This window comes from Gopherus flavomarginatus, chromosome 3 (assembly GCF_025201925.1).
Source record: "Gopherus flavomarginatus isolate rGopFla2 chromosome 3, rGopFla2.mat.asm, whole genome shotgun sequence".
In the NCBI taxonomy this organism is placed as follows: Eukaryota; Metazoa; Chordata; order Testudines; family Testudinidae; genus Gopherus; species Gopherus flavomarginatus.
This window is the reverse complement of record NC_066619.1, coordinates 151,005,086-151,029,339: the sequence shown is the minus strand read 5'-3', so window position 1 is coordinate 151,029,339 and position 24,254 is coordinate 151,005,086. Positions and strand designations below refer to the sequence as shown.

At 42.4% G+C, this 24,254-nt stretch overlaps 1 protein-coding gene across 7 annotated transcripts in view; it reads right to left on the bottom strand.

Moving 5' to 3' along the window:
• Window positions 1-24,254, bottom strand: part of WRN (WRN RecQ like helicase) — a 107,692-nt gene that overhangs the window by 48,344 nt on the left and 35,094 nt on the right. For 6 of the 7 annotated variants that reach the window (XM_050944972.1, XM_050944971.1, XM_050944969.1 and 3 more), the window contains 13 exons: window positions 24,088-24,202; window positions 21,787-22,210; window positions 20,963-21,043; window positions 19,448-19,592; window positions 18,521-18,596; window positions 16,980-17,047; window positions 16,658-16,766; window positions 14,504-14,572; window positions 9,499-9,581; window positions 7,517-7,623; window positions 6,070-6,257; window positions 3,850-4,024; window positions 88-269 (listed from right to left, as the gene is read on the bottom strand). In XM_050944972.1, the coding sequence (XP_050800929.1) occupies window positions 88-269; window positions 3,850-4,024; window positions 6,070-6,257; window positions 7,517-7,623; window positions 9,499-9,581; window positions 14,504-14,572; window positions 16,658-16,766; window positions 16,980-17,047; window positions 18,521-18,596; window positions 19,448-19,592; window positions 20,963-21,043; window positions 21,787-22,210; window positions 24,088-24,202 (1,822 nt within the window). The remainder of the gene's footprint in view (window positions 1-87; window positions 270-3,849; window positions 4,025-6,069; window positions 6,258-7,516; window positions 7,624-9,498; window positions 9,582-14,503; window positions 14,573-16,657; window positions 16,767-16,979; window positions 17,048-18,520; window positions 18,597-19,447; window positions 19,593-20,962; window positions 21,044-21,786; window positions 22,211-24,087; window positions 24,203-24,254) is intronic. The other variant, XM_050944977.1, reaches the window with a different exon arrangement.

Sequence of the window (24,254 nt, the reverse complement as noted above, 5' to 3'; positions counted from 1 at the left end):
CACCCGCTCCTGCTCATTCATGATAGTAAATTTTGGCTACAGAATGAACAAGGTTCCTATGACTCCAGGCTGTTCCCAATACTATACCTGTTAAAAGTCATATCAGCTGCAGTCCAAAATACGTAACAAGAAGCAGGAAGACCATCACGGCCAGCCCTTCCAATCTCTTGGTAGTAGGATTCCATTTCCTTAGGGGCACCATAATGAATAACTCTCCGGATGTCTGCTTTATTGATGCCCATTCCAAAGGCCACCGTAGCCACAATGCACTGGAAATAATCATAACATACATGTTTAACTTAGCTGTAAAAATATGTCTAAACCTCTATTAATGCCAAAACAGTGTGTAATGACTTCTGTGCCACTGATTCAAATTCAGCCTAAAGTTTAGTAGCTTCAAATCACAGTCGGCATCTATACCGCTGTCAGTAAGGAGTCATGTATTGATAGCAGCATAAGCACTTCATTAATCACAGTCATAATGAGATAGAAGACTTAGAATGCTTAGAGCAGGGGATGAGTAGTTCGGAACACTGGGTTCAACCACCAATAGAACAAGTCCCTGTAACTTCTGGTGATTGAGATTATCCCTATATAAAACAGATACACACATTTTTACTCCTGAGGACATTCTATGCCAAAAAAATTAAAAAAGTCTGTACACAGTATTCTAAAATTCTTTAAGTTTTATTTGTCAATAAATAAATGCAGAGGCTCCAGCATGGCAGTGGGAAGCACAGGCCACTGGCTGCATGAAGGTAGGAGATCACCTTGCAGCCTCCCTATCCCCTACTCCCAGGACATGGATTCAGCAATGAGGCTGCACCTGACTCCAACCTAGCACAAGGCCTAGGCCTGTCCCAGAAACACCCTGGGGCCCTGCCCCTCTGTGCCAGGTATGGGGCAAGCAGCTCAACCAGGCAGGATACAAGTGTGGAGGGGCTCAGTGTAAGGGGATCCAGGTGTGGGGTGAAAGGATTTTGTGTGGGACAATCTGGGTGCAGGCTGCTCATTGGGGGGGATCTGGATGCACACAGGCTCACTGGGGGAGTTCCAGATGCAGGGGTAATGGGACTCTGCCAGGGCTTCCAGGTGAAGGTGGCTGGGGCTCAGCGGAGAGGTCTGGGGGTCTCACTGAAGGGGTGGGCATCTGGGTGCAGCTAGTTGGCAGTTAGTGGCATGGGGGGTCTGGATATGGGTGCTTAGGGGGTGGGCATCAGGGTGGGGGTTTCAGTGCAGGGAGCTCAGTTGGGGTGGTTGTGGTGCAAGGGTGGGGGCTCCTGATGCAGGGGCTCAGGTTCAATGGGGGTGAGGTTTGGGGTTGGAGGACTAGGATAGTTCTGGATGTACTGGGTGAGGTCTGGCGGGGGTGTCTGAGTATGAGAGGTTTGGATGCATGCGGGTTGGGTGTATGGGGGAGCAGCTCCCCATGCAGTGACCCCTCCCCCATCTGAGAAGCGATGGCGGGAGGAAGCAGGGGAAGATGTTGAGCTTCCTGAAGCTGAGGGAGGTTTCTGGGGGTGGGTCTGACATAGCCCCAGCCACTTGTTGCAGGGGAAGAGGAAGTCCCGTCCTCTCCTGCCTCCAGCCCAGCCAGGTCTAGCAGCTGATCTCGGCTCAGGGTAGGAGCCACTGGCTGGGGTGTCCTCAACCCCGCAGTGATTTACCTCTCCGCCAGCTGCTCCAGGTGCCTGAAAAAATGTACCTGCACTGCTAGGGAGCAGTGTGTGACTGCTCTTGCAGCTCCCCTTTGCTTCCCTGTCAGAAAGTCATTTTTCTGTGGGGAAGCAAAGAAATCTGCGGGGGACATGAATTCTGCACACGCGCAGTGGCACAAAATTCCCCCAGGAGTAACAAATACATGTTTGCAAAGCTCTTTCAGATCAGAGACCTAATAAAAATGACCTACAACTTTATATTTTCCTCTAAGAGCGAAAGAGAATCATCAGGACAAAGAGGTCGAAATACTAGAGGTCAATCTTTAAAAGCAGCAAGCTATACCTATTTCTTTGTGCACATGCGATACAGCAGTGATTTGGTAAGCGTAGTGAAAGCAAATTGATTGTTTATCACAGATTTCTGATCATTGTTGTACTAATTTAGATGTGATATACGGACTAAGGGTGTTAATATAAACCAGTTACTGTCTAACATTAAACAGTGTTAAACAAGGTCCATGACTTGGAATGCAAAGATCTCAGCTTGCTTGGCACCATGGCAAATAAACTATAAAAAAAAAATCTTTTAAACCTTTTATGAAAGAGACAGAAAAGGAAAAACAGTTAAAGCATTTGAAATATAAAGTATTAAATAAGGTTTTCATGTTAACATCTCTTGTTCCCTTTCCATTCAGTTGTAGACAGTTTTTAGAAGGAAAACACCCTCCTCCCCACACTGTTTGACAGTCTCTTCGATACGATCAAAGGTAGCAATAACTGTACTTTGGGGGGAAAAAAAGAGACATTAGTTCAGATGGGCTGATGATGTCGCTGTTACAAAAAATCTAATATTAGAAGGAACCTCCAGCCCTTCCTCGACAGTCTTAGATGGTATGAAAGATGGTAATAACTGCCATCCAAGCCAGTATTTGGGTTTCAGCAGGAGCTGATGGTGTGGGGACGTTATCTGGTTCCCTCCCTCTCTGGCCCATTCTCATCAGGATCAGAATGAGGAAGGCCCAGGGTCCCAGGAAACAAGGGGGGTGGCAGCCATGATGGCGAAGCTTGTTCCAGTAGCTTCTGTCTGTTTTTCTTTTGATTTTTCATACTTTCTCGACAAAATCCCTTTCTTTTAAGGACTCATAAAGGGAGTAATGGGTGGAATAGCCCTTACCTTCATTATTTTATCTACCAATTAGGCCTAATATTTGACACATCAATTTGGACTCATTAACTCTCAGCTCCACATCTCTTAAGAAGCATAATTTCAAGACAGTTTTTGAATCATATCAGTATGCCTTTTTGTTTAGACCAATTCAGTTACTGTGTCTCCCTTTTACACTTTTTTCTCCATCAACATCTGTTTTTCTAGGTTTTAGTAACATCTTATGAACTTTTACATACTTTTTACAATTGAGCTCATTTTGGGTAAAGTTGTAGGCTCAACTGTCACAACGGCATACAAACGCAATAAATCACAGAAGTTCCATTCATTAACCCAGAACAGTTCATGAGAAATTTTCTACAGCCTCCTAATGATTTCCCATGACAACATGGAGATCTTATTCTTGCAGAAATACATGGCATTTAAGTGAAATAATATTCCAGTTAGGGATTAGTCAAAACCTGAAGATATATTATTATTTTCAAAATAAGATAATGGATAGAAATGCATTTCCTGCTTTGCCTTTTTCCTAGAAAGACAAGAGAAAGAATATATGTGAATGAGGCCAAGCGTACACAGAGGAGCTTAGTATGGGGCCATTTAAAAATACAACATTTACCCATCAAGCAGCTCAAAAGTAGAATGTTATAAAATGATGATATGGGGTACTCTTCATTTCCTGCGGCATTACTGTGATCTATGTGACAGAATGACTGCACGTCAGCAGTGAGAAAAGTCACTCCTAATTATACACTGTAGACTGTACAGCCAGGAAAGACTGAAGTATTTGAGGATGAAGTGTATGTTTAAGATCTTTATAGAGCAAATGAGATTAATAAGACGGTCAGAAATTATGTCACGGCAGACAGACTGTGGAAGCCAAAGAATAGTTTCTTGCCCATAATGTCAAAGGTACAAAGTAAATTTGAAAGAGACTGATATTTCAAAATTCTCTCACTCTGTACACGTCAACGGAATAACTAACCCATTTCCTACAGAACATCATCCTGTAGTACGAATTTATACCTGAATTTCATCTCTCATGAACCTGTGATGAACATCTTTCCTTGCTTTGATTCCCATGCCAGCATGGTATGTGCCACAGGACAAGTTTAATTTCATCAGCTCAGCAGCTACTTGTTCAGTGGTCTTCCTTGAAGGGCAATACACGATAGTGGGTCCTTCAAACTCGTATGTAAAGCTAAGGAAAATAATAAACAATAAATCAACATGCTGTAAATGCTAAGGCGGTCACTTGCGAACCACACGTTCAACATCTGACTCAACAGACTAAGGGCTGTCAGGCTGTAGATTTTGCAGCAAGTCTTCGTTATCCTGGGCATCAGCAGCTTCAAAATCTGCATTATTCTTCTCATTTATTTTTAATATGTTCTCTCTAGGGGGCATATATCTAGCTGATTTAAATTGTCATCACTCCATAGCCTTCCATGCAGCTATGACAGTTAACACCAGCTAAGGATCTCTTCCTGGATTCTTAGCCAGGGTAAAAATCTTGTCAGATTCAAAAAAAGATAACATCTCTTCCATTTCTATAGTATTTGTTACCTGAAAGATTTTAAAGGTTTACCATCATCATATATTGCTGCCTCATTATAACTCTCCTGGGTGATGTTCTGACTAATGCACTTCTTGTGTGAATCACAGGACTAGTTTCAGCAAAAACAAACAATGAGGAGTCCTTGTGGCACCTTAGAGACTAACAAATTTATTTGGGCATAAGGCATTCATGGGCTAAAACCCACTTCATTAGATGCATGGAGTGGAAAATACAGTAAGGTATAAATATACAGCGTATGAAAAGATGGAGTGGCCTTACCAAGTGTGTGTGTGCGGGGGGATGTCAGTGCTACTCTCATCTTTTCATATGCTGTGTATTTATACCCTACTGTATTTTCTACTCCATGCATCTAATGAAGTGTGTTTTAGCCTACAAAAGCTTTTGCCCAAATACATTTGTTAGTCTCTAAGGTGCCATAAGGACTCCTCGTTGTTTTTGCTGATATAGACTAACACGGCTACCACTCTGTGACCTACTACTATTTTCAGATACACTTGCTGTGATTGAGGGTGCCAAGCTTTTTTAAAAACAGAGAAAAACTTGTGGAAATCTTTTCTCCCTGGCAAGCAGCCTGTGGCCCACATCCCTCAATTCACTCTCCTTCTCTACACCAGGCATGCTCCCCACCCCCAATCTCCTTCTACACATACACCTCCTCACTCCAACCCGCCCAGGCTGACACCCTCCTGCCCGCAACCCCCAGCTATACACACAACCCCTCGCTCCAACCTGCCCAGCCTGGCACCCTCCTGCCCGCAACCCCCAGCTATACACACAACCCCTTGCTCCAACCCGCCCAGCCTGGCATCATTCTCGTTCCCCCCCTGCATACTCTCATTCCAACCCACTCAGGCTGCCACCCTTCACCCCACATCTTCTCTGATCAACAGCTCTCACATTTTGTTTCCCTACTTTCCAGCCATCCTGCCCTTGTAAACAAAACCGAACCCTCCCCTGAAAAGAAAAGTACAATAAACAAACAGAAATAGCAGACACAAATAGCCATATGTTGCCCATATGAATGGAACCACAACACAACAGTAGTGACCCATCAGCAACTGCAGAGACTGCCATCGAAGCTCAACCTTCTCCCGCCCACCCTACATACATATCATGCTTTCATTTTGGTGTTTGTGTACCTGTAAGTCAAGAAAAAAGAAAAAAGAAAAAAAAAAGGGAAGAGACGGTCTGTGCCAGCCTACCTGTAAGGAAACACATTTGGGTTTTTTCATTTGCAGCCAAGCAAATGAAAATGTAATGCTAAAAATCAAAATCATCACTCTGAATTTGAATTTGTGCATAATTCTACTCTTATTTTTCACATAATATAGTTTAGAATGTAATCCACTGTACAGCTAAATATTAGCATTTGCATTGCACTGGACACTGTACGAACATAGCAAGAGACTATCCATGCCCTGTAGAACTTATTAAATGGACAACACAAATGGCAGGAGAGGAAGAAAGACGGAGACATGAAATGATTTGCCCATGATCACCCAGCAGTTCAGCAGCAGAACCAGGAAGAGAACCTAGTCTCCTGGTCCCAGTCCAGTCCAAGTCCACTTTTTTATTCTTGTTTTTGACCCCCAGTCTGGCACACCTTTGATAATATCTGAGATACAACAGCAGCAGCTGATAGAACAAGCAAGCTAGTAAGGCCTCACCTTTCCTTTTTAATAAGGAACTGTTTTAAATCCTGAAAGATCCGTCCAGTTTTTCGTCCAACTTCTAAGTATAGGTTAGGTCGGTCAAAACTAGTACATGTGACCTGAGGGTTCTTTAGGTTTAGACAGTGCACTATATCTTCTCTAACTGAAGGGCTCGCTGTTGCAGTTAAAGCAACAACAGGAACCTGAAATGAAAAGCAGAGAGAAATGATGGAAGGAAAGAAAGAAAAACTGAGACCCATAATTCCTGCGTTTTTTATATTTTTTTATTTTATTATTGTGATTCAAAGTTAAAGAAAAAAAATGGGATGAGACTAGATATTCTGTTCTGCTTACAGTCCCTGGAAAATTTAATGCTTCTGAAGAATAGAGACAACATTATACTTCCCAGAGCTTTTTATTGTCACAAGGAAATACATTTTAGCGATCCTTCCATAAAGGCAAACGGACATTCACCTGTCTACATGGGGGAAAACAGAAACGATATTTAAACATATTTTTTCAAACTGGATTTGGACAATCATCTTTACGTTACAGTTTCTTCAACAGGATTACACAAATTTTCAAATATGGGTGCCTAAAGTTAGGTACCTTAGGACAGGATCTTCAGAAATAGGTGCCAAAAGTTAGGCCCCTATGTCCATATTTCAGCTACCTACGGTTAGGATTTTCAAAGATGCCCACGTGACCACAAATCAATGAGATCTGTGCTTCTAAGTCAATGGGGTGCTTTTCAAAATCCCAGCCACAGGCTCCTGAATCCATATTTAGGCACCTAAATTGACACTCCTATTTTTGAAAAATTTTGGTGCTTAGTCTGTGTTTTATCACCTAAATAAATGGCCTAATTTTCAAAAGCACCAGAACTCCAGGATACACAAATTTGAAAGTATGGTGCCATAACGAATATGATATTTTAAGTCTAGCATCTGAGTGAAAAAAAAACTAATCCTGCTTGAATGCTGGGAGCCCATGTATACACCTATACAGACCAATATTTTCCCTATGACTAAAATGTGTCCTTTTCCGAAAAGGTTACAAAAAGAACACTAAGGGTCTGCATATTGACAGCCAGTCACTGCATTAATATACATGAGAATACATTTTAAATCAAGTTCTTCCATCAGATGCACACAAACACTTCCATCTCCTTTGAACCGAAATAGGACATGCAGGTGCATATATCTGAAAGCACATTTCAGCACTGTGAAGGCTTGAAAAGTAGCCACCCTAGTTTACGTGGCACAGGAGTATTTCAAGGCACACAATATATCTGGTGTGCATTCTGGATTTATTCAAATTTCTCAGTGCTTCAAGCATGTCTAAAGAATAGCAGTGTCAGGGAAAAAAATCATAACCCTACTAGCAAAATTTACTTTTAAAACATAATTTACAACATCCTTTTTTATCTTATTTACAAATGAGCTATAGCCTGGAGCCTCACCGAAGGGAGCATTTTCTTTAACGAACCCAAAGTCCTAAATGAATTTCTGAAGTCATGCCCCCATTCTGAAATACAATGAGCCTCATCGACCGCTATCAGAGTGATACCTGGGATTGGAAAAAAAAGACACACACAAAAAATGAACACACAAATTATATAATATTACACTGAGTTAGGAAAGGATACAAAATGTTCTAGAAAATAAAAACCTCATTTACTGAAGTTAAACTTTACAGTGAAGTCTGATCAGCCCTTGGATACTATGCAGATAGGAGCCCTGATAATTCCAGAGAAAGGTACAATTAGTTTGAGTGGGTTTCTAAAATGGCTTCTAGCATAATGACCAGTGGAAATCCATTTTCACATTGACCTCTTTTCATATGAAGCCATGAGAGATTTCGCAGATCTTCCCCCTCTGCTCCATTTTTCCCTTCACTATGTCCCTGGCCTTCAAGCCCACTGCTCCTAAGATGTGTGTCACATCCTCTCCCCACTTCTACACAGCAAAGCATGCTTTCTCTCTCCTTTGCTACAATCAATTTTGTTTCCTTGGTTGTGAAATAAGGCCTGAGAGTCCCAGGATTTCTCCAATCCTCTTAAGAGGTCATGTGAGTATAGGTAAATCTGATGGGAGAGGAACTTCTAAAGCAACTCTTCATACTAACACATGCATCACATATTACGGTCTGAACTATCACTATCTCTGCAACCAGTGCTTTTATCAGCCTGTTATATAAAAGACTGCAATTTAAGGGCTGTGTCCTGCAGGTACCAAGCACACTCAAATCCTGCTGACTCCAATGGCTTTCAAGAAGCTCGTTGCATCTCATAGCACTGGGCATTAAATTGGTGAAATCACAAAAATTGTTTGAAGTTTGAATTATTTTGAGTTGCCCTGATGGTCACTTGGAGCATTAGCCGCATTAGTGTGTTTACTGAGAAAAATAGTTTATTAGCCACAATACTTGTTCCTGCATGCATTTATCAAGTGTAATATTCTGAAAAATTAGAATGTTAATCTATGCTTATTATTTTTAATTTTTGGAGATACTTCTGAGAATGCTGAGTGCATGTTCTGAAGAGCCTACGCTGATCCCTCTATTACCCCTGTTCTTAGTAGCTGGTATTTCATGCAGAATGAACATTATGTGCCCTCTCTAAACAGGGGAGTCGCATCTTACGAGGGGTTAGGTTCTGAAGTCAGCGTGTAAGGTGAAAATCGCATATAGTCAAAAGCTCATTGAGTGGAATGGCGGGTGGAATTGCCCACACTACAGGTATAGCATTTAAATTGTTATTTTTCTCTTTTTTGTTTTGCCGAGTGCATATAGTTAAAATCACATAAGTTAAACGTGCCTATGATGCAACTCCACTGTATCTGTATCTATATATAGTAATTATCTTAATGTTATTGTAACAGAGTCTGCTGACTCCAATCAGTGGGGATTGCTATAATGGACTCTGAACTTGCTGTTAGTGTTGAGAAACAGTGCTGAAAAATTCTCAAAACAGGGTATATTAAACAAATTCAGAGAAAAAAATACTAAAAAACATATCACTGGTAGGACCTTTGAATAAATGCAACATAATCCAATTCCTACCCTTAGAGGGATTCTGCACCAAAAAATTAAAAAAATTCTACTCACAATGTTTTAAAATTCTGCAAAATACTGCTCCGGCTGTCAGCCCCATGCAGGCCAAGTGTGGCTAGGCCTGTCAGCCCCGGGGCGGCTAGGGCTCCTGCTGTCAATCCCACACCTGGTGAGGCTTGGGCTGTCAACGGGAGCCCCGCCATGCACAGGGCTGACAGTGGGAGCCTTGCTATGTGCGGGGCTGAAATTTGTGATTTTCATCAACAGGAATTTTGATGGAAATCTCAAATTCTGCAGGGAACAGTAATTCTGTGCAGATTGTGCTGTGGCACAGAATTCCCTGAGGAGTAAATTCCCCACAGCTCCCAAAATTAACCTACCACAACATACCAATGGTTTGGTCAAGTTCCTGAAGTAGCGATACGTTCCCCGAGCAGAACTCTGGAGTTATATACACAACTCTATAGTGGCCCCTACAAAATTGGGAAAATACATTGTCATATGCAGCAGATGAAAGAGATTCCAAACAATTCATCCAACTGAAATGAAAGAGTGCATCAGATAAGATGAAGGTGGGGACAATACAGACAGGTTGTGAACGGGGAACATGAGAGGAAATGAATGATGCAGAGAGAGGGTAGAGAGAATGGAAACAAAAGACAGAAGGCAGGAAGAGAAAGAGGAAAGGAATTTCTTAGATTTTAAGGCCAAAAGGGGCTAATATGACTATCTAGTCTGATCTCCTGCATATCCCAGGCCAGAGGATCTCACTCAGAGATTCCCATATTCAGCCCAATAACCTGTGGCTGAGTTAACGAGGTAGAAAGAGATATCCAAACTTCGCTCCAAAGGGGAAAAGAAGATAAGCTCAAATATTAAATAAAACAGAACAGTAATACTGAAAGGGAAATAGATGGAAAGACAAAGGAAAAGTCAGTCATAGGCTGAGCAGGAAGCAATGTATAAACTCAGAAGAAACCTCTGCCACTCAGAGGTGAGAAACTGGCAGCATTACTCTCCAAAGGGTCTGAACTTTGACGGGAGGACTCCTGCCTCACACTGAGAAAGCAGGACGATCAGCAAGTTATCTTAAGTGCCTATACACAAATGCAAGAAGCCTGGGAAACAAGCAGGGAAAACTATAAGTCCTGGCACAGTCAAGGAATTATGATGTGATTGGAACAACAGAGATCTGGTGGGATAACTCACATGACTGGAGTACTGTCATGGATGGATATAAACTGTTCAGGAAGGAGAGACAGGGCAGAAAAGGTGGGGCAGTTGCATTGTATGTAAGAGACCAGTAGGACTGCTCAAAGTTCCTGTATGAAACTGCAGAAAAACCTGAGAGTCTCTGGATTAAGTTTAGAAGTGAGAGCAACAAGAGTGATGTTGTGGTGGGAGTCTGCTATAGACCACCAGACCAGGGGGATGAGGTGGACAAGGCTTTCTTCAGGCAACTAACAGAATTTGCTAGCTCACAGACCCTGGTTCTCATGGGGGACTTCAATCACCCCCATATCTGCTGGGAGAACAACACAGCAGTGCACAGACAAAGCAGGAAGTTTTTGGTAAGTGTAGGGGACAATTTCCTGGTGCAAGTACTGGAGGAACCAACTAGAGGCAGAGCTCTTCTTGACCTGCTGCTCACAAACAGGGAAGAATTAGTAGGGGAAGCAAAAGTGGATGGGAACCTGAGAGGCAGTGACCATGAGATGGTCGAGTTCAGGATCCTGACACAAGGAAGAAAGGAGAGCAGCAGAATACGGACCCTGGACTTCAGAAAAGCAGACTTTGACTCCCTCAGGGAGCTGATGGGCAGGATCCCCTGGGAGAATAACATGAGGGGGAAAGGAGTCTAGGAGAGCTGGCTGTATTTTAAAGAAGCCTTACTGAGGTTGCAGGAACAAACCATCCCGATGTGTAGGAAGAATAGTAAATATGGCAGGTGACCAACTTGGCTTAACAGTGAAATCTTTGCTATCTTAAACACAAAAAAGAAGCTTACAAGAAGTGGAAGACTGGACAAACGACCAAGGAGGAGTACAAAAATATTGCTCAGGCATGCAGGAGTGAAATCAGGAAGGCCAAATCACACTTGGAGTTGCAGCTAGCAAGGGATGTTAAGAGTAACAAGAAGGGTTTCTACAGGTATGTTAGCAACAAGAAGGTGGTCGGGGAAAGTGTGGGCCCCTTACTAATGGGGGAGGCCAACTAGTGACAGAGGATGTGGAAAACGTTAATGCACTCAATGATTTTTTTGCCTCTGTGTTCACAAACAAGGTCAGCTCCCAGACTGCTGCACTGGGCAGCACAGTATGGGGAGGAGGTGACTAGCCCTCTGTGGAGAAAGAAGTGGTTCAGGACTATTTAGAAAAGCTTGATGAGCACAAGTCCATGGGGCTGGATGCGCTGCATCCGAGGGTGCTAAATGAGTTGGCGGATGTGACTGCAGAGCCATTGGCCATTATCTTTGAAAACTCATGGCAATTGGGGGAGGTCCCAGATGACTGGAAAAAGGCTAATGTAGTGTCCACCTTTAAAAAAGGGGAGGAGGAGGATTCGGGGAACTACAGGCCAGTCAGCCTCACCTCAGTCCCTGGAAAAATCATGGAGCAGGTCCTCAAGGAATCAATTTTGAAGCACTTAGAGGAGAGAAAAGTGATCAGGAACAGTCAGCATGGATTCACCAAGGGCAAGTCATACCCGACTAACCTAATTGCCTTCTATGATGAGATAACTCGGTCTATGGATGAGAGGAAAGCAATGGACGTGTTATTCGTTAACTTTAGCAAAGCTTTTGATACAGTCTCCCATAGTATTCTTGCCAGCAACTTAAAGAAGTATGGGCTGGATGAATGGACTATAAGGTGGATAGAAAACTGGTTAGATCATCAGTCTCAACGGGTAGTGATCAATGGCTCCATGTCTAGTTAGTAGCCGATATCAAGCGGAATGCCTTACGGGTTGGTGTTAGGGCCAGTTTTGTTCAATATCTTCATTAATGATCTGGAGGATGACATGAACTGCACTCTCAGCAAGTTCGCAGATGACACTAAACTGGGAGAAGTGGTAGATACGCTGGAGGGTAGGGATAGGATACAGAGGTTCAACAAGGACAAGTGCAGAATCCCATGCAATGCTACAGACTAGGAACCAAGTGGCTAGGCAGCAGTTCTGCAGAAAAGGACCTATGGGCTATAGTGGACGAGAATCTGGATATGAGTCAACAGTGTGCCCTTGTTGCCAAGAAGGCTAATGGCATTTTGGGCTGTATAAATAGGAGCATTGCCAGCAGGTAGAGGGATGTGATCATTCCCCTCTATTAAGCATTGGTGAGGCCTCATTTGGAGTACTATGTCCAGTTTTGGGCCCCACACTACAAAAAGGATGTGGAAAAATTAGAAAAAGTCCAATGGAGGGCAACAAAAATAATTAGGGGATTGGAGCACATGACTTATAAAGAGAGGTTGAGGGGACTGGGATTATTTAGTCTGCAGAAGAAAAGAGTAAGGGGGGGTTTGATAGCTGCTTTCAACTACCTGAAGGGGGGTTCCAAGGAGGATGGAGCTACGCTGTCCTCAGTGGTGGCAGATGACAGAACAAGGAGTAATGGTCTCAAGTTGCAGAGGTGGAAGTTTAGGTTGGATATTAGGAAACACTCTCTCACTAGAAGGGGTGGTGAAGCACTGGAATGGGTTACCTAAGGAGGTGGTGGAATCTCCTTTCTTAGAGGTTTTTAAGACCCAGCTTGACAAAGCCCTGGCTGGGATGATTTAGTTGGGGACTGGTCCTGCTTTGAGCAGGGGGTGGACTAGATGACCTCCTGAGGTCCCTTCCAACCCCGATATTCTATGACCTCACTGAGCACACTGTATCCTCACCCGGTTCCTATATGCTGACTGGACTATATGTGCGCCATCCCAGGGTGCCAGGGCTGAGCAATCCCTTCCCTGCCACAGGGAGTCGCAACTGCCAGAGCTGCTGTGGCGTTGTCTGCCAGGACTTGGAGATCAAGCTCCTTCAGCTCGAGGAGAGATGCCTTAAAGGCCAGATTAATTGTTCTTGTTCTCCCAGGTTCTCCTGCTCATTGAGAGCCCATAGGTTCATGTATCTTATCAGAGCGGGAGACCAGGGCCTTCTGTGTGGTGACCTGGTCATGGCATGGCACCCGCTGAGGTTGTGACAGGGAGGGCTCACCATGCCAAGCACAGACCCAAGGCTGATGCATGTCTGGAGAGGATTGCAGGGTTGTGGGGTAACATCACACTCAGGTGAAGATGAGCAATGTTTCTTTGGCACAGAAACCCTGAAATGTCTTTACCCTGAGAAAGTCAGTGCCACCCTTGGGGTGGACAGCTCCCAGATGGGGCAGCCAGGCTGACGCAGCAGCACGAGCTGACGCAGAGCAGTCAGACTCAGACTGTCTATGTCAGGGGAGCCTCGGGGCTGACAGTTCCTCTTTTTCTCCCACCCTGGTTCCAAGGGGGAGGGCCAATCCCACTATCCTCCTTCTGAATGGCACTCAGGCCTACCATGACAGCAAGAGAGCTGGCTTCAGCAGAGCTGAAGTGGTTGATGAAGTGGTCAGTCTTGGGGACTGAAAGCAACTCCCATGAGCTTCCCTGCTTTTAGTACCAGAGACTCAGGACCACAGGGTAGAATTCCCTGCTCACCAGGCACGAAGGGATTTTGTCTCAGCACAGGCTCAGACAGACAACCCACATCTAGGGCAGAGCTGCTGCTCAGAATCCAACACTACCCATCAGACCACTTCACAAGATGCGCTTCAGGCAGCTACTGTAGTACATCAGGTCCTGGCAGAGAGGGATCGGCAACCCGAGTTTCTATTGAGGCAGGGCCTTCACCTTGTGAGTCCATCCCTAATAGTCACTAATTCATCACACGAAGGGTCAGGTTTAAACCCTGAGGCCTTTGCCTCAGCCATGAGGTGGAAAAATGTGATCAGAGCCACAGGGACAGCCAGCAATAAAGGAAACTAAAGTCTGCCAATAAAGCAGAGAAAACTATCAAACACTAACTGAGTAATGATCTATCCTAACCACTAAGAGCTAGAGGCAAAGTCTGACAGAAAAAAGAGCACAGGGAGCAGGGGAAATACCATTGCCTTCCGACTCCCTGCCACAGGCAGTAAGAGTTGTGGTCACATTCCCACATGCCCTCCCATTAGGGGTAAAGGGCCCAACAGACTCTGCTGGCCAAAAGGCCCACATCACAAATCAACACTTGAAGAAAAATTCATACTTATTTCATGGCTCATTAATATGAGCACAACTTAAGATAATTTAGGAAAATTCTTTTAAATTCTTTCCAGCAATTTAAATATCTGTATTCAGAACCTGTGAGTCAAGAGATTAAAAAGTAATGAACTTACGCTCTGATGTCCCCTATCACATTTCTTGACTGAGCTGATCCAAGCAAGCAAGCTGCAATGCCTGACATTCTGTATGAAGAAAGCACAAGCAAGATAGGGTTCATTAATGTGAATGTGTTTCTTGTCTCTTAGCCAGTTTAGGATCGATGACTGTGTTTTGCCTCCCACCCCATGACTAGCCTCTTGTGAGGGACCTTATCAAAGGCTATTTGAAAGCCTAAATACATGTCAACCAACTCTCATTTAACTCTACTTTACAGACCTATTCAGAGAATTCTAATGGATTAATGAGACTTAACTTTCCTTTGCAGAAACCATGCTGGTTAGACTCTATCATACCATGATCTTCCAGGCGTTTTACTATTCTATTTAATTATTGTATCAGCCAATATACCAGATGCAGATACAAGGCTTATTGGTCTATAATTACTTGAATCACCTCCAGATCCTTAAAAAATATACAGGTACAAAATTTGCTCCCATCCAGTAAAGTAGCTGTTTTTAATAAGCAATTCAGTATTTTTGCCCCTTCATACTCAAGCTCTTTCAGAACTCTTGGATGGACATCACCTGAGCCTGGTGATTTATTGCTTTTTAAATTATCCATTTGTTCCAGCCCCGGGACATGGACCTCATCCAAACTGACAGCTGAATTAGTGGGTGTCTTAGGCTGCAGAGATCAAAGATCTTCAGCGTCCAAAATTAATGAGCCAGTGGGCAGGAGGTGAATAAACAGACACTCAGATTACATTGATGGGAGCAGTATAAACATCTAGATAACAAGTTAGATACACATAATCTGGCCAGTATTTGTCCCCAGGTGCTTGTGGGCAGCAAGATTACTTTGTCCAGCAACTCAACTGCATCATAGCCCCTCATCTACATAATACCATGGTTTGCAGCAGAAAACAGCAAATATAAAGAAAGTCCTTAACACAAAAATTCCATCTTTGGGAAAGGCTTTTTCCGTGTCTGGTTTGCACAGGGTGGAAGAGACTGAGCCAGCGTAATTCTCCTTGAGTACATCTCAGTAATTTAGGAGAAATAATGGCACATGTTTTGCAGTTATACAAAAAACAAGCAATATAAATCCAGAAAATTCAACATTAATATTAATAGACTTTAAAGGCACAATGGACTATTGTGATCATTGAGTCTGACCTCCCCTATAGCACGGGCCAGAAAATTTCACCCAGTGATTCTTAAACCTGGACTACAAAACTTTTAGAAAGACATTGCATCTTGATTGAAAGACTTCAAGCGATGGAGAAGCCACCACACCCTATGTAAGTTGCCCCAGTGGTTAATTACCCTCCTGGTTAAAAAACTGTGCTTTAACTGAAGCCTGAATTTGTCCAGCTTCAGCTTCCAACAACTTCTGGCTCAGGGTCTGAGGTATCCCTCGTGCACTGTTCTAGCAGGTGCCATTTTAAGAGAGATTCCCTTGACTTTCTGGTAAAACAGGAGCTGAAGACTGAATAGCAAGAGGGTCCCATGAGATCCCCTCAAGCACAAATGGCATCTGCAGTGGCCATCAGTCCAGGGAATCAGCCCATGACCAGAAGGGCAGAGTTTGAACCCCAAGTGCTTAGTATCCACCATAAGGGCGGGAAGGTGGGAACATCTGAGGAAAAAAAGACTCATTGGACAAAAAAAGGGGAGCAGGAGCTGCCAAATGAGTAGAACTACTGTTAAACTAATTAACTATAACCTAATCTTTAATGTTAATGATGAATTATTAACATGACATTCTCTAATTATTTACTAGCAGGGAAGACTCTGGTGAGTTCTGACTGCCACAGGGGGCAGGGGGGAACAGAGATGGGTGCAGCCACACTGCTCTTTATTCCCAAGGGTGAAATGGTGAGAGCGAAGGCAAGAAGGATGTGCTGGATCCTCCATCACTTGACATCTTTAAATCACAATTGGATGTCTCCTCAAAGATCTGCTCTAGCTCAACTAGAAGTCATTGGGCTGGATGTTGGAATCACTGGGTGAGGTTTTCTGGCCTGTGATATGCAGGGGGGGGTCAGATGAGATGGGCCTAACAGTGAATGTCAAAGATGCAGCCGTTCACACCAACAAATGATAGATGCAGCATCTGTGGGTTTCTGTAGGAACATGGCACCTGCTTGCTATAGTTATATTACTTACTCAAGCTGCAGCACTTGGTCCTCCATCAAAGAAATAAGAGGAGAGATGACTATTCCTGTACCGCCTGTGTAAATAGGTGGAAACTGGAAGCACAAGCTCTTCCCATATCCTTAAAAAGAAAACATACCTCTAACAACAGAAGTATTAAATACCTGAAACTCTAATTCCTCCTCAAAGCCTCATTTCATGTCTCACTTTCCCCATTATTGTACTTCCTAACACTCAATCGATCCATGCAAGACAATTTTTAGACCATGTTCCCTACAAAGCAGTCATAAAAGAAGCTTACATATGTTCCTTTGAACATAAGGTGTGTACTTACCAGTTGCCATGACAACGAGATTATCTCTTCTGTCTTGTAACACAGAAGAGATCACTTTCCACTGGACCCTTGAAATTAAATACATATTAATTTTTATTTGCCTATAAAGGAACTGTATCTTCCACTACTATACAACATATCTGGCATCCACATGTGTAACATCAGAATTTAAGTAAAACTGTCAGTTCAATAAAACCACAGTTGAAACCACCTTAGTATTCTAGGTGTGCTCCCTCTCCGCACACACTTACAGACAAACTGTGGTTGTTTTTCCTCCTACTGAAGTCAGACTGGGACTACGTGTAAGAGTAAGGAAAGCAGGATTTGCCTCAATCATTAGGTTGGGTTGCTCCTGCTTTGAGCAGGGGGTTGGACTAAATGACCTCCTGAGGTCCCTTCCAACTCTAATCTTTTATGATTCTATGATTAATGGAACACTACAAATGCAGTAGATGCCTAGTATGTTATTAAAAGCTGATCTTCAAATAGGTTTATCGATTATTTTCACAAAAAAAGGCAAAGAAATGCTATACTGCTGCCAAATACAGCTTTGGTACTTTTTGTGTGCCACTAAAGATAGAGTATCAATGTAAATAAAATTGAGAAAAATCCAAATGTGCCTTATTGTGTCTCAAAATTTACCAAGTTGGTTTTTCCCCAAAACAAGTTTTTCATAAAATTTACTCCATGAGCATTCCAAGCCATATGGCATTTTAAGCAATATTTTATCCTATTTATATTGAAAATAAAACCATATAATGATCTAACACTGATAAATTTTAGATGTGTTGCAGTGCACAGAAGTCAAACACATTACTGGAGAGACAAGGTGGATGAGGGAATGTATTTTATTGGTCTAACAGAAGATGTTACCTCACCCATATCTAATAACCTGAGCCCAACACAGCTACAGCAACATGGAAATTTGCACATTATTGTTCCTAGGTTACCAAGCAGTTGCTACACACAGATGGTTAAATTACTACATAATATTCTAGGCAATTTGTTATATGATGTATATAAACCAATACTGCATATCAGTTCCGAGGCCTTAGCAATCTATTCTCTGTATCCTAGCACTGTTTGTAGAGCTATCTGTTTATCACTGCCCTTTGTGCATTACCACACTCTGTTCTTCCATACTTCATGTCTAACAGACAAATACAAAAAAAGCCAACCACCTCAGTTATGAAGTTTACTGTGACAAGAGTTAGTAATTTAAATTTTTTGCTGTCTGAAATATTTTGAGGTATCTACAGTGCCTTTGTTATTTTAGTGTAACACCTTAATTACCCAGGCCTGCTAAGATAAGTGACAAGAAACATGGATGTCTACTCTATAAGCACTTTGATGCAAGTAACTCACTATGAGATATACTTTGACAGCTCCTCAAGGCAGGGGTTGTGCCTTTTTTGTGCATCTTCTACAACACTAAGTTTACTGTTGGTGCTTATCATAAGCAACAACAGAAAATCATTCTAAATTAAACAAAAGATAGGAACTGGACACATACATTATATGATAATTGATAACGCACTTACGGTTTAAAACTAGAATGCCCAAAATATGTCTTTAAGCACGTGACTTCTATTTCACTAGGTACAGGCAACAAAGGATCTGAAGGAAAAACAATGCATGCATATTTAGCTTTATTAGAAGTGAAAAGCCATGGACTGAAAGAGATTAGGAAGCTCATTGCTATTCATTTCCTGGACCCTGGATTCACACAGCACTAACTTGAAAGTCTAGCAAACTTGCAAAACACTGTTAGGAATAAAACCATGAATCTCTTTCTTCATGCCAAGTTGGTAAGATTACTTCTCTCAATCTATATAACCCTATGAAATACTAGGAACCAATAACCTTAGCATATTCTTGCTAATTTCTATTTGCAACATGTCAGTTAAATATAACTACTTGGAAATGGCTGGGGTGGAGTCAGGTAGTTAATCTGGAGACTGCCTAGCAGAAGGAAAGATTTCAGGGAGCAAGGGTTGGGCAGGCCAGGACTCACTTCGGCAGCACTCCCCATGTGCCCTGTCTCCACATAACCAGTTCCCAACCATTGGGTCAAAATCAACAAGGAGGAGACAGACCAGCCAGGGTCCACAGATGGAGTCTTCAGGGAGCTGTAAGGTGGATGTGATGAGAGGAAGACAGGCTGTGCAGAGGGCATCAGTTTGGGACAAACGATTCCCCAACCCATCTACCTTGTTCTGAATATGTTTCCAGTTTTAGTTTAGAAGGAGTCACATACACTTAGCCAAGGACAAAATTTGACTCCAAGTTATCTTTTGGTCTCATTAATATCAGTGAGCACTACTTCAGAACCTCAACATTTGCTTGGTGTCTCCAAGAACAGTAAACTGAACACAGGGCTTTACGCTACCTTCCGAGTCTGCTTCTACACACAGTACAGAGTTATTGTCAACTTTTACTCATACTTCATCGTGTAATTCAGTATTTACCCCAACTCTCCTCTTCCTCCTCCTCAATGCCTTCATCTTCATCATCATCTGGAGCCAGGTGTAATTCTGTGCCATCAATTCTCTTGGTTTCAATGGAGATAGAGTCAGTTTGCCTGACTTTAGAATTATCTACATCTTCTATAGACTGAAAATTAGAAGTAGAAAGTTAACCTCTATTGCACAAAGGGGAAATAATAATGAACAAAACCTGCTATTTTGTTTGAACCAATATTGCTCAAGAGCATGTGAATTCTACTCTAATTATGGCTTGGCTCAGCTTCTTCAGCATAAGGCACAAAGATCAATCATGTGAGAAACTGCCATTATTAGAGGGCAACATACGTTCAAATGTGATTGTTTTATTAATTTAAATCCCACTAAATGTTACCTTTTATAAGATGCGGTTACTTACCTGTAACTGGAGATTCTTCAAGATATGGTCCCTATTTGTATTCCAACACCTGCCCTCCATCCCCTCCACTGACATACTCAGCGACGATTGGAATACAAAGAGGGATCATCACTTGAAGAAATGGTTAGTCTCATTTGCCAATTACATGACACTCTCTCCAATTCTTCCTCGGAGGCTGTCTTTCCAAATTTTAAAAACATCATGTTAAATAGCTTCTTTCAGGACATGTGATTAAACTGCTGGGCAACAGCTTTCATTTCCAATTCTCTCTTGTCCTTTGGGATTCTGTTTTGTGAATTTGATTGGGAGAGGTGGGAACTGAGGTTTTCTGGAAAAACAGTCTTGTTCATTTCTAATGACTTGAAAAATAGATGGAGAAAGGATGCAGTTCCTAATGTAATGTGATGTTCAATGGGACAATATAAGAAAAGCTTGAGTATTTTTGCAGTACTCTACTACTAAAATATCCCTTCCTACTCACTCACTCACTCATCAGCCAGCATTTCACAGACTAGAATGTAAATGAAGCTCACTCTGCCACATGTACATCACAGAAAGAACAGAGTCGGGATAGATTGTGAAAGGACGATAGGTCCATCAATGGATATTAGCCAAGATGCTCAGGGATGCAACCCCATGCTTTGAGGGTCTCTAAACCTCTGACTGCCAGAAGCTGGGACTGGATGACAGGGGATGGATCACTAGATAGTTGCCGTGTTTTGGCCACTCCCTCTGAAGCATCCAGCACTGGCCTCTGTCAGAAGACGGATACTGGGCTAGATGGACCTTTGGTCTGATCCAGTATGGCCAATCTTATGTTCTTATCAGCAAAGTGCTGTTTAACTTTCATTATGTGAGTAGTTCAATGGGATGGTTCATGGGCTTAATTTGAAGCCTGTGCTTCAGTGCTTTGCAGGACTGGGGCCAGAGTGAGGGGGAGAGAATTAATATGACGGAATGATTTCTGATTTTTGTCAAAAATATTTAGAATATGCTGGAAAAATCCCCACACTGTAATAAAGAGTCTCTTTCTCCTCTCTCTTACCCCAACCAAAATGACTAGCAACTACCTCAGTGAGGTAAACAAACATTATGGCACCTACTTTAAGCATCTCCATTTCCAGTTCTTCATCACTTTCAATGACACAACCAAGATTTTGTTCATTCTCTCTGGAATATGGTTCCTAAAGGAATATTTCAAAATAAGCCTTTATTTCACTGAAAGTCCACCACCCCTCCATTCCTCTACTAGACACATCATTTATATGTCATTCAAGTGTTAGTTGCAGATAACTCTTTGCTAAACTATGTAGCCTGGATCCTTCTCATAGTAAAACGTGTTTGGAAAAATTTCCAGCGAACACAGCAAATTTCCATAGAAGTTTAAAGACTCCGTTTAACATGAATACAGACAAACCACGCAAATGAAAAAAAAATAAAGTAAAATCAATTATAGAAACTAAAAGGAATCTAGCACCACAAAAGAGAAGTCTCTAAAAGGGCTGCAATTTATGAACTCTGTAGTCCAAATTGTACCCTGTGAAACACCTGCACATCTCCAGTGACTACAACTGGAACTGTGGAAGTGTGTCCAAGGACAGAACTTGGCACGGTACCCCCTAAAATTCATATTGTAAACATACTATTCACAGTAGAAAGAGTGAATCTAGAGTTCATGTCTGTAGCGAAGTAACAAGGACCTAAGTGGTAGCGGTGCTAAAGAGAGGCTCAGAGATCGACAGGTTTCCTGGATATTGGCCAGACTAAAGCTTTAAATTCAGCTTCAGGAAAGCAATTCAATATCCCTTCCTCTCTCACACATGAACTGTCACTCTGTGAGTCAACTCTTTAAAATCCCTTGGTAAATTAACAGTAAGATCACTTTTCCTGGTGATGTTCATCATTTGTATGGATTTTAATCCATTACCTCAGGCAAAGCAGCTTCATTTAGAATTTCTTCCTTGGCCTTAAGTTCCAACATCTGAAGTTCATATTCAGTAATGTCCAGTGACATTATGCAGTCTCTCTCTGTATTGTCCTTAGATCCTCTGTCTGCAGTTCCATCTTTCTGCTCAGACTTACTAAATTCCATTTCACTACCAGCCAGGTCTCTCTCATTGACATTCAGTAACATATCATCACCAATGTCATCATTTAAATCATCTTGAAGTCTTGTAGGAAATTCAGCTGTTTCGGCCTTTTCTTCTTCAACAACAGTAGAGAGAACTTCAGATTTCATTGGAGCCGCAACACAGCTTTTCTCCAGCTCTGCTTGAGAGTTGGGTTCACCAAGCAACATGTTTCTTAAGGCACCTATACTTTCAGATACTCCACTTAATATTTTTACAGCTCTATTGGGGAAAAAAAGGAGAATGAAATAAAGCTGTAAATAAATGTCATTGTATATATCTTACCAGTGGCTTTTTAAATGCAGTTCTTGCCCTTAATGATAATTCTAACATAATTCTAGCAAAATAATCCTCTCTATTTCCTCAGAACTTCATAGATGCAGCTTTGTTGTTCTGGCTGAAAAAACTCTTTACATACAAAACAAAATTTTCCTCAACCAAAAATCAATATACAATATCTCTATTCCTGGAGGGAAAACAGTTTTCATCATGCAGTTACGCTGCTTAAATATATAAGGTCTGGGCACCAGAGGTTCCAACTCAGGCCATGCAGTGGTGAGAAGTAACAGGAAAGACAGTCACTCTGCCCATCCCTTTTATCCTCGGTGTGGAGCATGAGGAGGACAGGGATCAGATATGAACCAACGGACACTGCTTGCAAGAATTCTCCAGTCTCAGGCACCTGAAGCACACCCATATCCACAACAGAATACCCACAGGAACCAGCACTCGAAGATGATCTGTCACTTTGGAAGTGCCTACACATCTATGAACAAATATTTTCAGCTCACAAATACAAAGTATCAATCATGAAGACTATTTTAGCCATGCTGGTGTACTGTGGGATCATCTCAGACTCAGCTGGAAATCAAGAAGTTGATGGGGTAAAGAAACTTTCGGATGCAAATTATTAGGTAGTTAGTAGTAGCAGTCGTCATCGTCAGTTTTTTGTACTGGGTTTATAAGAGAACTGACTGATTATGGCCTCTCGACTCTCTCAAATATCATGTTGGGCCCTCAAGCTGAAGAGGCCGGACGTCCCTGTGATAGAGTATCAATGCGCAGATGACATTCTGCCCTACATCTTTTTCCAATCAGGTCTATATGGAACAATTTCTATCAAGCTATTAACAATCATATTTAAATAATGAACGGTAAGAAGCAACCTGCAACTAGTAATCAGCTACATAGACTAAAACTTGTGTGAGACCATCTTTCCTAGGCAACAACCTATCCTGAGATGCAAAGAATTCCCAAATCCACTGAGTAGAGGTACATCCCACCTTGATTAGAAGGCTAGTTGCATTAAGTATCCTAAACTCATTGGTCACTTGAGCAATTGCTTAAGGTAGGTTTTGTCACAGTTCCAGGGCTCACAAGCTTCCCTTCAGATTATAAGGGTCCTACAGAACACGGCTGGCAGTGCCAAACCACCAATCCTCTGCTATTACACAAGGGAAATTTGCATCTTTGTATCTGTGAGTAGAAAAGTGAAGTTTTCTCATGGACTAAAGTTTCTTTAAAGGGCGGGCATACACATTGTGAGGGATGCCCCCACAAGCTCTCACGGGGTCAGCCAGCACTAACAAAACAGACCGCAAGGCTTGCTCTGCCAGCTTAAAAAGAGAAAGCCTGCCACAGGAAGGGTGGTGACGAGGGGAAGACTGCTATGCCTTGGATATAGCTGGCAACTGAGACAGTCACAGACTCTACCATCCCTGAGACTATATAGACCAGGTATAAAGTGAGGATTACCAAAAGGAGGAGCTGGAGGCAGACCCTAACTCAGATTAAGGACACCAGAGCCTGCAGGTAAGCCAAACCCTCTCCCAAGCCAGGAAGAGGGAAAGGATCTTTTTTGTTTGTTTATTTTGTTTGGAGAATCCCTTGTATGCCTTAAACCAGGAAAAGACTCTTAGCAGCCCATATTGTGGTCTGGTGGGGACCACAGGAGGCCCTCACCCACCACAATTTACACATGGATCTGTAACTATATCGATAGGGTGCACTGGATTCGATACCATTAATACGGATGTAAGAACATACCACTGACAGGGATGTCAAAGACAAAGAGGAAGCAGATCTGAACAACATCTAACCTCTGCATATTTTTAAGTTGTCCAAAAGTGCTGGGAAGACCATTAGCCAGCTCCACCATTTCTTCAGCTAATGAGGACAGTTGCTTCTTGACTTCATTTGCCAACATCTCCCCATCTGAAAAACTCAGTGTCAATGAAGTTTCTTTACATATAACTCACCTCTCTCT